The sequence below is a fragment of the Tinamus guttatus genome, unplaced genomic scaffold (genome assembly GCF_059628265.1).
Source record: "Tinamus guttatus ecotype Peru unplaced genomic scaffold, ASM5962826v1 Tinamus_guttatus_pri_ptg000211l, whole genome shotgun sequence".
In the NCBI taxonomy this organism is placed as follows: domain Eukaryota; kingdom Metazoa; phylum Chordata; class Aves; order Tinamiformes; family Tinamidae; genus Tinamus; species Tinamus guttatus.
In genome coordinates, this window is record NW_028288745.1 from 3919720 (window position 1) to 3936169 (window position 16450).

The window sequence follows — 16450 nt, forward strand, 5'->3', positions numbered from 1 at the left end:
AAGTGGTAAAAAAAAAAAAAAAAAAAAAAAAAAAAAAAACCCTATAATGTTACATTTCCTCATACTGGTGACTGTTGTGTTGATCCATTACAGCCCAGCTTGAAACAAAGTACTGGATGTTTTAGCTCATTCACATGTACATGGATACATTTGCGACATGCTGAAGCACTGGCAAAAACAAAAACAAACATTTCCATAGACCAAACTCCCAATACAAATTATGGGAACTTTTAACATACGTTAAACATGTTCTGTGATGCTGGCTCTTCTCAGTCACTTTGCAGAAGTTCAAAAATCCAGTATGAGCTTCTTCCCATCCTGGTTACTCCTTTTCATTTTATTTTTCTTTTTTCCTTTTCTTTCTCTTTTTCTTATTTAAGTCTCCATTAAGACAAGTGGCTAAATTTAAAAACAGCAGTCTTGGTACAGCAGGGATGAAACCATCAAAAATCCCTCATAACTTACAGTACTTAAGTTTAAGACCTTAAGAAAGCCTCTGCAGGAGATGTGCCTTCCAGTTTATTAAAATTGAAGGTAACATCAAACAGAAAGCAAGAATAGGTAGAACATTTTACTTTTGACAAGCCTTCAGTGTAAAGTATATTAAAAAACATGGTTGATTTTCAAGAACAGGAATATAAACATGTATTTTCCAACCCAGAAAAATCCATGCAGGTGTTACAGTATTTGATCGTTCTCTATATTGACTAGTATGTAACATCCGATTCATGTTATCAAATTCATACAAATACCAGGGTTTTCTAGCTCATACTGTAAAAGAAGTAATCTGCTCTTTGGTAAGAAGTAAACTGCTTGTTTTCCAGTTCTAATGCAGGCGTGTTAGAACACCAATTAGTCACTCAAATCAGCAAATTACAACTCTTGGATATAGTCTGAACTACTTTTATCACAAGGAAAAATGGTAGAAGTGATACCAGAAGTATAAATGTAAAGAAGTTAAATTCATTCCTCATGGCAGCTGTTCCAGGAAAAAAAGAAAAAAAAAATCCAAACTCTCTTTCTATTCAGTGTTTAATCTAGGTAACATTTAGACTCATATATAAAGGTAATTTGATAAGTGGGAATGTACACATGCACACTTGCAGTTTAAATAAAACAACCTGCATGAAGAATGAAGATTTAATTCAACATGACCAGAAAAGTATTCATAATAAAGTTTGAAGACTTAGTAAACTGGGACATTACAAATCCAAAAAAGTGGTTCTTGATTTTTCATCATCCCTTTTTCAACGAAGACTGACAGAATATACATATACAGGTTGACATTCTGAGTTATCCAAAACGATCTTCACTTTGCTCAGTTTGCAAGTCCTATTGACTAAAATGCAGTATCAGTCACAACAAAATATTCTCAATAAGTGAAACAATAAGCAAAGAAAACCAAAACTAAGCTAAGAAGCTAAGTGGTTCAGAAAGCCTTGGTAACATCTATGTGTGAGTAAGTGTGTCTATATTTTTTTATATATATAATATATAGACACACACACACATACATATATACACACAAACGTGCGCACATGCGCACACACACTTTGTAACCTGCAGTGAAGAGCAACCTATTTTCTAAAGAAGAACAAAACACATTATTTAAAAATGTGACTAGTTTAACAAAACAGAGAAGAAACTGCTGCTATCAAAATATACAATTTGGATTGCAGACTAGTAGGCTAACATTATTAAAAAAATAGTTTTAAGCAAAACCCCTTTGCTTCTGAATAACAACAGGTATCAACCTGCCATAGCATGAAGCATCCAAACAAGATTTTATAAAAAGTTTAAACTGTGACCCTTCTTCATTTGTAAAGTTCTTGACAAATCCTATAGTGCGAGCCCTGGTCTCCAAACTGGAGCCTCTTTCATTTTTCGCAATCCATACACTCCAGTAAATAAATGGCAGCTGAAGGATTCAGAATCTCAAGTGAGATTTGTGCTTTACCATATACCTGCAAAATTAACAGAAAACAACATTACTATTCTATTGGCAGTTAGAGAAATTGTATTCTCAGTAATAACATTCCACAAAAGATATACTGTTAAAATCTCTTAGAGCATTAAGAAATTGCAGAAGAGATGTGATGCCTTATATACCGTTCAACTCTCTACTATGCACAATATCTAAACTTCCTAAAAGAGAGTCACCTAAAGTCTTTGTCCCTCAAGTTAGTTCATGCAGTCAAAGCCATCATATGACTTCCAATATTGAAGGACTGTAGCTAAAAAAACTCCAGTTAATTCTGGGAATTCAGATATCCTGCAGGATTTTTCTTTTTCAAGTTCACTCTTGACCATTCTAGCAGCTTTCTATGGAATCAACATGAAAAAAATGAAAGATTCAATAAATATATATTTCTTCCCCTTCCCTCAATATTTCAGCTGTTTCAGGATGAGGAAGCTTTTTCTGCTCAAGATGAGAGGTACTACAAGGAACTTCCTCCGCAGAGAGGGTGCTGAGCCTGCGAGAAACGGGCTCAGAAGCAGCGCTGCCCATCGCAGAGCTGCCCATCGCAGAGCTGCTCGTGATACCCTGGCTTCTCACCAGCGGTGGTGCTAGGTACTTGGATGGCTCCCAACACCACAGCGAAAGGAGCAGGAGTCCAAAACTCCCTGTGCGTCACAGCTGTTCTAACCTCCTTCCTCCTCTATTAGGGACTGTGGACTCAGGAGTGTCAGGGTAAGATTATACACTCAGTGCCTCTCCTATCTTAAAGTACTTGCTCGCCTATTTCACACTGTCATTAAAGTGAGATGGAGTGAGAAAGCAGCAGAGTTCTTAAGCCCTGAACTGCAGTCCACAGTACAACTCTGCTCTACATGGATTATTCTCTATTCCTTTCCTTCTGTGTAAAAGGAGGTGGGCAATCACTGTGCTAATTGATGTTGAACAGTAACTATTTCTCCTTTAAATCCACACACATTATACTGCAGAGGCACATCATTTATAGCTTTATTATAGTAAGTTCTATAACTTATTATATGTAACTTACGAAAAACACTGCAAGAGATTTTCAACAAGACAGGTACCTGTCCAAGGTTTCCCAGAAGCGTAGAAATACTGGCCTGTCCAAGTGCCGTTTGTGGTAGCTTAATTCTAACACTGTTACATCCCATTTCTGTACATTGGGATCCAGACGCACTTCATCGTATTTGAGATGGAAAGCTTTAACTACAGGAATCAGAAAAACATTCAGAGTATAATTAGATAAACTTACATGGCTTAATTATTTGACAGTGAAAATCTCCTTTCTTCCCAGCATACAGTGTAAGAATAAGTAAAATAAGCCTGTCTCTCAAGAAGTCAACTGTTTAATAAAGGGTACAGAACTAAATATAGCTACTGCTGACCAAAATCTAGCTCTCGTGCTATTACAGTTTTAAAAAGGTATCCCCTATTTTTAGATGCAGAGATTCCAGAAGAATGAGAAGCTCACAGCCAATTCAAACATGTTTTGTTTGAAAAATCAGTATTAAAGCTCACTAATATTTTCTAATAGCAAGACCTTTTTATATGGTATTCGGATTAAATATTTGTTCATTAAAGTGATATAATTCATAATTTCATCTGATATATTCCCTTGCAGATGCAAAGGTTAAAAATCTTGTTTGTTATATGAACATTAAACAATCAGTCCACCTGGAAAGAAAACCGAGGAGAATGATTTACAGACTGCACTAACAAAATGTTATGTGACACAGCAGTTGGAAAAAAAAAACTATAACCAATTTGTCAGACTCTAGTCTAATACAACTTTTACCCAGAAATTCTTTATGGTAGTTATCTTATTTTACCCCAAACAAGCTTTGAATTTTTGTTCTTCACCACTGACCAAGCTGCTTACACAAAGAACAGCAAATTGCAGATGAAACAGTGGACTTCTGTAGAATCCCTAACCTGCATTTAGATAACCATCAATTGAAGACAATGAATATGGCTTAAATGGTAACTTTGGGAAAAAGTATACAAACACAACCAGACTGACACTGCCTCTGCTCTCTCCATTTACATTAGCTTTATTCTGAGTCATTAGGGAAAGCCCTAGAGATGCTCTTATCAGGGAAATATTCTTTTAGGTATCTATCCTTAGTGCAACTGAAAGCATTTCTAAATCCAGAGTGCATTTCAATGTACCCTTATGAGCCAGGTAAGAAGAGAGAGATTCTTCTTTCACTTGCAAATGTAAGGGTCTGGACCTTCAGACTGAGCTATTCAGGACAGGATCTTGATTCTTTTTTCTTTTTTTCTTTTTTTTTTAAAAGCAAAAGTAATGACATCAAGTATGCTGCCAAAGCTTGGCATGACAATTCCTACGGCTGTCTATAAATGTATGTATACACAATGTTAAAATTAATAGGAACTAATTGGCAACTACTGGCTAGAACTTAAATATTTAGCATTGCTGTTCTTGATTCTGCTTTTTATCATTTCCAGTTTCTCTGCTCCTTCATTCTCAAGTGTTGTTTTCTTCTTTCATTAGCCTCTCTTGTTAAATTGTGCCTGTTGTGTTTCTTCTTTCATTTTAGCTTGCAGGCTCTTTCACCTCCTCCCTCCTCCTCACTCCCCCTTGAACACCTAAATCTACTTTCTCATTCACAAACATGTTCTTAACCTTCGATCTGACTTTTCAGCTCCTACTTCACTTACCAAATAGGTACATACATAAAAGGCAATCAATCTCGTTTCCTCGCTGTGCTGACTGGAAGAGGGCAGACTGAACTAAGGTTTTCAGAACGAGTCTGCTTTTCTGTTAATCTGCATCTCAGAAAACACCAGACACCACACGTGAGACTAAAAGGTCTGTTTTCTACTGAAGCTTCCCAATGAAGCAAAGCACCACAGAACAGGAGGTTTTTACTCTCCTTGGATCCCACTGCCCGTGCTACAGTCAGAAGACCTACCTGGTAACCTGTGCAAGGAATTACACTGGCTCAAGGAATACTGGGTTTAACTACAGTAAATCAAAAATCTGTTCAGCTCAGTACAGTACTAACAATTTAGCTCGCACCTTAGTAGTAAAGCAGAGCACATAATTTGAGACTAGAAATTCCAGATTCTGTCAGGTACCACATCATATTTGTAAAACCAACTTAAAAGAATAGCTGATTAATCCTCTGTGGCAAAACATAAGGAGAGCCTGCAAACCTGTTCTCTCTGAAATGTTAAAACATGCAATATCTTTTTGCCTGCTTCAGAAGCTTGGAAAGTAAATTTAAGCAGAATCTACTTCAAAACCTCTGGTAAAGGCTACAGATCTGTGGGAAAATGAGGTTTCCATGGGGCCCTGCAGAAGATAACGCAGCGGTTACCAAGGGCACCAACGGGGCTCGCCAGCTGCTGGGGGCCTATGGCCTTTTTGTTCCTCCGCAAGCATCCAAGTTCAGTCTGTGCATAGACATCAACTGGGAAAAACAAAACAAAACCCAGAACAAAATAACGACCAAACCACTAAAACAAACTTACTTTTTGCAAAGATATCAACCGGTGATCCGTCGGGCAACAGCCAAGGCCAACCTTTGAATTGCCAAGCAGGCCCCTGTACAAACACGGCCACCACACGATCCCTGCCAACACGGAAAGAGATGAGGGTGTCCTTGAACTTTTATGTTCTCTAACAAGAAAACACCTGTCTATTCCTGTGATAACGTTAAGCGTAAAACGGAACGCCTTAGCATAATTTCTCACACTGCAATGTCCATCGAGAAGTAGATTTTTAGCGTATTTGGCTACAGACATAAGCTGTTTACAGCTTTCTCTTATCTACCCTTATATGCACATGTTCACTTTTAATGCTAGCCAATACAATTTTACTGGTCCCCTCCAAGTTCCGTTGTCTCCCAATTAAGAACTTTTTCAATGGAAATAACTGTTTTTACCAGTCTTGTGGCATAAGTTTCAGAGGTTGGTCTACTACTCGATACGGAACAGTAACGCTGACTGTAGTTCCTCCAGGCTGCATTTGGTCCTTCCTTCTTTGTATTAGGGTTTCATTTTCCCGTTGACAGCCTTGCTTCTTCTTTTCATCTGATGGTACAAACCTTGGGGAATAAAGATGTGTTCAGAAGTAATTTACCTGACGTAATCAACAGAAAAACTAACAGCTTTATTGGCAGTTTGCATTACTGGCAACGGTTGCCGAAGATTTCTCATTTCCAACACGCTCAGCCTCCAGGACAAAAAGACAAAAATAACATCCAAAAGCCTTCTTCAGTTTCAGTCGCACTAAAAGGTCCTCTGCACCTCAAAACTACAGCCAGAGCTGTTTCTACAGCCTCGTGTCGTGCTTGACCCTCCTTACCCGTTAAGTACAACCAGGGCACAAGCAGCTGCTGGTGGCAACAGCTCATTCTTTCCCATGCTTGAGGGTTCCCTGGGACACTAAAAAGCACCTTGCACAGAAGGTGGTTTTTTGATCAAAAAGGGATTAAGTTTTTTTTTTTTTTTTTTTTTTTAATGAAGGTTACTTTACATAACCTGATGATTCATCTGGTTACTAAGATCAATTCTTAACACAGAACAAGAAACTGCAGTTCTGAGTTTATTTATTTGCTTAATAGTTTTCCTGATATTTCAATTATACTTGCCCTGATTCTCAAGTCATATGGGATCTTGTTGGGATGGAAATGAATGCTTAAGACATGACTACCAAATACATTATAGATATTTATATTTTGAGTTCCCTGCCTTTAAAATAATATTTTACATGCGATGAGAAAATTGTATTTTGGGAAATAAATCAGATGCAATATCACATTCTTAAGCAGAATGTGGAAATTGCTAATAAATCTTAAAGTAAAACTATTTTACTTTCCTAAATTAAATAAAAAACCATAACCTTCATGATTTAAGGTCATTTCAAAAGGAGAAATAAGAAATAAGGCAAAACAAGTTTTTTAAATATGTCTGCATGAAACTGCACTGGAAAGGCAAAAAGTCAAAAACAACTACGAATTGTGCATTAAAATTAACTGGTATTGCAAATACAAAAAAGGCATTACACATACAAAAGCCAAAGCTACAAGTTAAATTATGCTCATTTGTCTCATAGATTTATAACTAGAAGGTTCAGAAGAAAATACAGAAAAAGTACATAGGACACTTGGAGAAAAAGTTCACTTAGGCCATCTAGAATATTATTAAAAAAATACATACATTTTCCAAAGCAGATTTGGATAACTAAAAAGCAATATATTTATATATTTCATGTATCACATCTAGATGACATGATCAATTTTGTGCTATACCCAACAGTGCAATGTTGTACTACTCTGGAAAAATGAAATTTATCTACTATAACATTAAACAATTTGTTTCTAGGAAAGGTGCTAATTTAAGACCTCTTAGGTTAGGGGCAATTTAATCTTGATTATATCTAAGGGTCTTTCTCACCAACAAATTAGAAGCCTTGTTCTGCCAGTATTAACAGAGAGAAACTGCATTATATAATGCTGGGTACAGAAGAGGATTTGTTTGATCTTCTCTGAGCTTTTAAGAAAACCATTTGAGATTTTCCTCATCACTCATCAGAATTAAGGGAAATAGGAGTCAGTACTGAAAAGCTGGGATTTATTTACAAAAAAAATCCCCCCAAAAAACAAAACCCAGAGCATACAAAAAAATCCAACCCACTACCAAAAAACTCAAAAACTCAAAAGACAGAATGGTGGGCAACAAGGAGAATATTTTTCTTCAACACATGTTCCCTACACTGCATAACAACAAATTCTTACAGAACATAGAGGTAGGTTTTTATTACACACTATAGTCCTAATAAAATAGTCACACAAACAACAATCTAAAGGTCACATTTTTGAATTTCAACTCTAAACACATACAAAGAGGCAGACACATTTTAAAGCAATGCAGTAAATTTAACCACCTCCTCCAAATTAGACAAACATGGGTACTAAGATGCAACATTGCTATTCTTGAAGAAACCTAACATTTCACTACTATGTAACACATCTAAGCCATCCTTGAATTTGGCTCACAGAGGCATCCTCAATTCTGCTTCAAGTTTTAAAGTTTCTGTGACTAAGAACTCATTTTAGCACTAGGTTATTGCCAGTTTCTCTTCGTTTTACAGTCAGATGGAAACTGTGTTATATGAGGGAAACACAACCAAATATATTGCCTTTGGGCTTTATCTCCCAGACTGCAATAACTTTGGCTTTAATCACTATGAAAAGCGGAATGTATTTGAATGCATTTCCCCTGGACAGAAAGTCCTGGGTATCGACAGCTGAGTGTTCTGAGGAAAAAAATTACAATTAACAAGTTCCCAACAGAATGATTATTGTAAAGAAAGCAATGAAGAAAATGTTTACATAGATGTATATGCATTGAGGACAAGAATAAGTGAATGCATTAGAATATTTTTGAAGTACATTATTGTAGTTCCAAGATTTTGGAGCAAAACAGCCACCTACTCTTGGGAGTGTAAGAAAAGGAATGTGCTCCAGAAGTAAAAATAGGTAGAAATTACTGTGTGATTACAAATACCAAAGGCTTATCTCATCACTACCAGAACCCAAGAAAAACAAAACTCAAGAAATTCTAGCACTAAAGAAAAACATCCTCCCCACACAAACACACGACCAGGAATTTGCTAAAAAATAGTTACTGGCAAATTTTCTAACTACCCAATTCAGCAAGAACACGTTTCGAAAACTGACTGTGCAACAGTTCATATCTTTTAAGCTGCTTCCTTAGAATTACTTTTCCTATCCAAACTGGAAAATAAGCAATTCTCTCTTTTAGTGGCAAAGTGAGAACACCAAAAAACAGTGTTCTCACTCACTCAACAAAGGCAGCAGGTACCTTTCCTAAGGTTTTAGGCAATTGATTGAACAAGATCAAATTACGGGAAGTAATTGGTAAGACAGTATCCACTGAACTGCCACAGCTGCTCAGGACTAAGCTCTAAACTCAACACCCATCGCTAGCGTTAACTTTAAAGCATCTTCAACGAGGTCAGGTCAACACATTCTTCCAATTCAGGCATGCTGAAAATGTGCAAACAGAGACTAAAGCAAGTCCAGTGTGGGACAGTAATTGAGTTCACCATCACAGACATTCATTTGTGTTTAGAACTTGAAATGTATTTTTACAATGTCCACTCCCCCAATATTTTTATTAGACTGCAGTATCAAAGACTAGTTCTAAAGATAGTTATAAACTCTGCATGCCACAACAGCAAAATAACCCCTGCAGCCATTTCTAAATCAGCTATATCACTGAAGAATGTGAAAAATTCAGAATTTCAGGGCACATAGCACAATTTCTAAAGTGCCAGATCTGTCAAGGCTAAGTTGTGTTTTTTCTTTTTTTCTTCCCTCTTCTAAATTCTGGTATTGCACTTTTGATTCATTTACATCTCTTGCCCTTTCGTCTTGACTCTTGACTTTCACGCATGTTAGGCACACACCATGCATAGGCACATATGTTAGGCACATGTCAGCATCATTCCTTGTCCTCTTAACCTTCTTTTTTTGCCAAAATTCTTTGCACTATAAGGATTTGTCTTTTACTTAATATGATCAATATGCAAGATATATCCATCAATATAATGATATTCATAATCAATTCTTAATACTCTTAATGCTCAAAATACTCTAGCCTTACCTTTTGTTGTATGTGAACTTTAAAGAAAGTGCTCATCACTTCAGAATGGAGCCCTGTATTTACCAACAATTGCTAGGCAAGAATTGTTTAAACAAGACAGTCTGCATCATCTTGACAACTGTGTGACTGCAGTTTGAGAGGTCACGGTAAAATAGGCAAGGACAGATTTGGCATGTGTGCACAGATGTTACATAAGTGAAAATCACTACAGCTATTAGAAACTGGCACAGTCTATCCTTCCTCCCAGCCCGCTGGGCTCAGAGGTCACAAGCGTGCAAAAAAAGAAAACTTTGAAAAAGACTGTTTTTCCGTTACTACTCAAGAAGGATGCGCGTCCTTCATACTCTGGTCTGTAAAACCTAGTTTGTCCCGAGACAGTATATACTGTCTTATCTCTTCTTATTCCTTCTTATTTAATTATACTCTAGGTATACCTTTGCATCTGAAGACAGTCTTTTATACAGTATATTCTAATCAGCTACTTACTTGAGATCTTGCAGAAGATCCTTTGCATTAAGCATAGTTATTAGAGAGGTGGTGGCTGCCGGAATAATGATTATGGGAGTTCGAGACCCTGTAGAAATAATCAAGTTACATTTGCCTGTTACAAAATGAGCCATACTTGAAAAACAAAATAGAACACTTACTTTATAGGCCAAAAGTATGGAAAAATAATAAAAATCTGTAGTAAATCTGCTCCCTAATTGGAAATCTTCATTCAGGAAAAAGGGAAAAAAAAAAAAAAAAAAAAAAAAAGTGCTTCTGTCTGCTGTTTGTGATGCTGGCTGGGGCAGTGACCCGGATTTAGCCAAACAGCACCCTGCGTGCAGTGCACGGCTGCCTCGTATTGTTGCCTGCGGTCCAGAAAAAGATGGAGCACAACCACCTCACACAAAAATAAGGAGGAGGATATAACTAAAAATGACTCACCTTTTTTCTGATTTGGAGGTGGTCTTGCTTGAGAAACTGGAAAAAAAAGGGGGGACGGGGGATCAGAAATTATAGCAAAATGACTAATACATAACACAGATGTTGCTATAAGGCAACATTTCATGGCTTTTACTCCCAAGAAAGAACAGAGGAGTCGCATTACAGTAAACAGACAGTTTATACAGATGCAATTTCTCAAGTTGAAAAAAGGATTTGTGATTCGAGTTGCAGTTTTAGAAGATGAAAAGCTTCTGTCTGAAAACACTGAGTTTAGTTGGGTCAAATGCATCTACTTTTACTGAACTAGCCCTGTTTCTCTGTGCACACTGAGGGGCTGGATCACTGTAACACTGACCAATATTGCATGTACAACAGCAAGTTGCTTGTAGACCCTGGAGTTCAAAAGTGCTGACCCAACATGAAAACTGCTTCATAAAGTAATCTTTAGGGACCCTCACCTTTTCATTAACTCTTGTTGTTGTGGATAAAATCTTAGAATTTTGCTACCTCTTACCACACACAGAACTTTCTACAATCAAAATCTGCATGTCCTCCATAGACATGTTGGCTCTTTACCATCATTTCTGAATTGTTTGAGCTCTAACTAGAATTTCCTTGAAAAATAAATGATTCCTTAGATGATTCCCCCAACATGAATAGTTGCAACTTTTTTGTTTTTTCTTTTTTTTTTTCTTTTTTAAACTAAATGTTTTGATTTCAGGTTTCTAAGTTCAGTGACCTCCATAACATGAGAGTTACTTCAGTCCAAAGTTGGAAATGCTTATTCAGAAATATTATCAGAAGGAAGAAGCATAACTTGTCTTCCTCCCAACAAACATTTTATAGCTCATTTTTTAAAACAGACTTTTCAGGACTCCTAACAACTGCTGTGCTTGATAATTCTCATCATACATTTTTATCCTAATTAAAAAAATTAGAAAATGGTGAGTAGTACAAAGATTGATGCATACTCTATCTTAAGTCTCAACTGCTACTATGCATGATAAATTTCATTAATTGACTTCCAGTTTTGTAACACCAACTTGCTCATGTTTATTTATGACCAACTGTTTCAGAAACTGTCTAGAACAGTATAAATATTCACACCACATAGTTGCCATTGTTGAAATACAGAGACCATATCCTTAATTATCTTTTCTTGCCACTATCAGATGAACAGATATAATGGGTGACATTATATTGAACTACATGAACTTTACCTACCCAGTGTTTTTCTTTTTGTTCAAGTTGGATATCTATATATCTTTCTTGGAAAAATATGCAGACAAATACACAGATGAAATATATGGACAGCATCAGCTGCCCTGAAGAAAGAATTTCTACCAAGTCTGAGAGTTGCACTGAAACATTGTTACAGGTTAGCAGAAAATTAGCTACTCCAGACAAGCACACAAAAACCTGAAATTAAAAGTGCACCTAAATGATTATTTTTCAAATCAGTACTGTAATATTGTCTTGTCTAACTAATGCATAAAACAAAATAGGATCCTCTTGTAGATCGCGTGTTTAAATACTTGAAATATTTTAAATGTTTCAAAACCAAAAAGTATTCTAGAACAGAAAGATAGCTTTTCTTTGCCATGCAGTTCAAATAGCATATACTTCCTTCAGACTGTGCCCTTCTACCGTCTCTTTAGTTTACAGTGTGGAGATATGGGATGAGATTGGCCTTAGAGAAAAACAGTACCAGCATAACCTAAATAAGGTACAAAAACACACTCCTGTCCGTAACAACACGAAGTTAGAGCTAAAAGCAGGGACCTGTGACAATTCAGTCAGATCTCTGCTCTCGCCATTTCTACCCTTTTATCGCTGTCTGTCAACTCCAGGTGCATTATTATGCTCAACAGTGCTTGGGAGATGAACATGACAGGCAGCGTGACCTTTCCAGCACCAAAATAACCAAACAGAAGAAGCTGTTCACAAGGGCACTCAGGTATGCTGAGCACACCCAGTATGAAAACAGACTTTTGCGGACGGCTCTTTTTACAAGACTAAGTCTCAGCATTAAACCCTACTAGCACATCCCAAGGAATTAGCGGGGCAGGCACTCATTGCACTTAGCAGACTAAACAAGATCACAAATCACACAGCACAGCTTCTCTGTTAATTTTAAAAGGATTTTTTTTCTTTTTTTCTTTTTAATCAAAAAACACTTTTTAAGCACCTTCGTAAGAACAATAACCTTCTTTTCGTCCTTAAATAACATCTTTTGCTTGAGACTCTCTCCTACCAAAACAAGAACTCTTACAGTATATGGACTGAGAGCAGATATCCATATTGCTGTTTGCTAAAATTCATGCCCTCATATACTGGCTACACTCTTACATTCTTTTTAAACACCTTTTTAGGAGTTTCTCATTAAAATGAGACAAAGCACCTACACTGTTATATCTCTGATCTCAACCTGAGATTCAACTTGATGTCCAGAACTGACTTGGTAGCTAAAATCAACTAGATTGGGATTTTAAAACATTCAGTTCAAGATTCTATGCCCATTACAATTATCTTATATGTGGGTCCCTTTTAGTAAGAAGGGAGAAGAAGTAATGGTGATAATTTATTAAGAAAAATATAAATGATTTAAGATATATTGATAATAGAAGTAATAATGCGTTTCTTCCTGAAATTAGTTTTGCTGTTTAGGCTGTTTTTCCTTAGGGCATTAACTATCTCTCGCTATATATTTGGGCTGTGCTTACCACAATAGGTATCTGATCTAATCTGAAGACCCTAAGTGCTATTCGTCACTTACTGGCACTAATTCAGCTGATGCCGGTAGAGGTAATAAGCCCTGTCACGAATGCTCGGAGCACTTCTGGGAAGCTTTCTAGCACTGCTCCTTGGCAGCTTGTAAGGAGTCCTCCAAACGGATATCAAATACAGGCAGGAAACAAAACTAACAAAAAAACCCCACTGACGTCCTTAAGTTCTAGGGTTTTAGCTTTTCTTCAGCTGGTGAAGGAAGATCCCCGCTGCTCAGCATGGCAAAACAGCTGGATTTCAAAAGCATTCCAGCTCCTGGCACTTGCAAGGCACCGTGCTGATAAACGAGGAGCCTGACCCTAGCCCAGCCGTTGGGAAACCTTAGCTGGCAGCAGTTCAGAGCGAGCCCGACCTTGGACCATTTCAATTCTCAAGCCATGCAGGATAAAACATTAACCAAACCAGTTAATTCTCATTTCAAATACACACAACTCAAGGCCATAAATAAATGACTCCCACCCTGTCCTTCGGCTCCAGACTTAGGTGCAATTTTTCTGAAGCTCACGCTTGCAAGAGCGCAGCGCTACCTTACCTGGTCGCGGGACGGGCTGTGCTGCTGGAGTCTGGGTTTTTCGGGCAGAAGCACCTTCCTGTTGAAAGAGAGAAGGAGCAACATTAACAGCCGGCCTCCTTGTCAGGTACGCGCATTTTCAAACGAACAGAGAATATCATGAAAATAAGGGCAGTATCTTTCCATCAAGAGTTCACACAAAACATTTTTTTTAAGCAGACCCTGTTTTAAACCTGCCACAAGAAAGACAACCTGGTAAGCCTTTACAGGTTAAAATTTTAAGCATCCCATGCCATTCAGCACCTTTTGTCCTGTACTCAGAGACATTTATTATTATTTGTTAAAATACACACTGTTGTTTCTTTTTGGCCTCAGTTGCTTGGAACCGAGGGTTACCAGGTATCTGTGAGCAACTGGCTACATAAACTTTCAGACAAGATGAGTTTATGCTCTGGATGGAGAAGCAGGAGCAAGAAGTGGTAGCGTGGTCCTGTCCCAACGGGTTCCATGCCCAGAAATAGCCCACACGATAATAGGTTCTGCTCCCGCCTTATCCAATTACCCTAATGGAGCAAACAAAAGCCACGCACCACTGTTTCTTGGGGTGAGCTCTGCACAGGCAACACGCAGGCCACGAGAAAAGCAAAGACACCAGGTCTGCACCCAAAGCAGCATGAAAATTCCCGTGAAAACAGATTCTGTTCTCGGGTGTTTTTGTGAAGCCCTATTGAATGCAAAGTCTATTACTAAAAACGCAAAAATATATATATATTTATACTCCAGTTGCGTCATTCGCAAAGATGACATAAAAGCTTTGGACACAAATCGGACGTGTTGGTTCACGTGAGAATTACGCAGACCCCTCCTGCAGTGTAACCCAGGAGACCCCCTCGGGGAGGTGAGGAGCAGCGGCTCGGCGGGAGCCCGTGCAGGCGGCCGCTCGTTTGCAGACCTGCACACCAGCAACAGCGGGATCTCGAATTCGCAGGAAAACCTGAGGTGGCTGCGCAAGGAGCCTCAGGTTCCATGATTTAAATAACACTTAAAGAAACTGCTTCCAAGTTTCCACCAGGAAAGTTAAAACTTGATCTTTATCTTCAGAACTGAGCGGCACAGAGGAGAGTATCACTTGCCTCCTTGGAAACCAGGAATTTACTCAAAATCTCTCTCCTCTCCTTAGCTTCACCCAAAACCAGCCCATTAGTTACAGCAGGCTGGAGCCAGCCCTTCATATAGTCAGCAGCTTCAGTAACTTCTAAAATCAGCACCCTCCTATCAACCTTCAAACCACAGATTTAACCCCTCATTTCAGGAAATGGTTGAGTCCTGACTTCTGCTGTTTCTGTTTTCCGATGTTAAAATAGCAGAATCCATGCCAGCCGCCTGAGTCAGAAATGGTTATTTCAAGACTTAAAAGAAAACAAAAAATCCCTACACCTTAAAAAAAAAAAAAAAAAAAGGTATTTTTGTCATTGACCTTTCACTGAAATTTCTCAGATAGAAAATAACATCCCAAGCCCCGCACTCTCGGGGAAGAGCAGCAGGCCATGCATGTAGAAGCCTTGTGCCTGATAAAGCGCCGTTATCTGAAACAATATCCTCCTTCTGTCCGCAAATATGGACATGAGACATTTTGCATCTGCTTCTATAGAGAAAATGTAATTTTCTGTGTGACAAGACTGCATCAATTGCACATTAGTTATACATTTGGAAGCAGCACCATGAACTCCCTCCTTAACATTTCCCTAAAAAAATAAAAGATAAGCAGCACTTTATGGAACAGAAGGAAAAGAAAATTAGCAAGCTGAAGAAATTTAACTTCTTATTTCCCTCAGTTTCAAGTCTGTAGAGTTTTCTGCATCTTGGAAAGCACTGTGGTACCAAATATTTGCTTTAGGTTCCAGGTCACCCACTCGTGGATTGGCTCTGGGTTCTTTCTCACCACCAAAATATCCTCAAAGCAGCAGACTAAAAAGATCTTGCCCAATGAAATAATTTTCAGTTGATCTACTTGGGAGCTTCCCCCTCACTTTGCTCTGAGGCTTCCCTCTCAGGAAAAGGCAGGGCTCTGGGAACATTTCAACTGACAAAAAATTACAAACCTCAATGAAAACATGGGATCAACTGGACAGTACAAGGGACAGCGACCACGTCCACGCCTGTGATCTCCTCCGCTATTGCTATTTGTGAGCCCCGTTTCCACAGAGCAGTTTCCAAAGGAGGTTTTGATTTTTGGTTTTGCGAGTCACGGCTAAGACGGGTGGTTTCATGCTGAACCCCAGCTCGTGACGGCAGCTGCGCTCGTGCTTGGCACAGAGGTGGATTTATTGCCATGTACTCAAACAAAAACCACCCCGCAGGCTCCTTCCCTTGCGGCCCGTTCACCCCGTTGTTTTTTCCCTCTTTATAGCAGCGAGTGCCCTTCACCACCACCTCCGCACCGGCGGCAGCCTGGCAAGAGTGGCCCTCTCCAGTATTTCCAACCCAGCTGCTTAAAACAGCTCACCCTGGGAGAAGGGCCCCATGAAGAGGAGGAAAATACAGGAGTATGAAGCCGTGATGGTTGATACCCTCAATGGGATTGC

General features: G+C 38.4%; 1 protein-coding gene across 1 annotated transcript in view; it reads right to left on the reverse strand.

Annotated features, from left to right (window-relative positions):
* Positions 1–1018: 1018 nt before the first annotated feature.
* CDC73 (cell division cycle 73) overlaps positions 1019–16450 on the reverse strand; it is an 87178-nt gene continuing 71746 nt past the window's right edge. The window contains exons 11-17 of the mRNA XM_088524389.1: positions 13887–13944; positions 10568–10603; positions 10124–10211; positions 5890–6051; positions 5477–5577; positions 3043–3184; positions 1019–1964 (exon numbers count right to left, since the gene is read on the reverse strand). Of these exons, the coding sequence (XP_088380515.1) occupies positions 1928–1964; positions 3043–3184; positions 5477–5577; positions 5890–6051; positions 10124–10211; positions 10568–10603; positions 13887–13944 (624 nt within the window). The 3' untranslated portion in view covers positions 1019–1927. The remainder of the gene's footprint in view (positions 1965–3042; positions 3185–5476; positions 5578–5889; positions 6052–10123; positions 10212–10567; positions 10604–13886; positions 13945–16450) is intronic.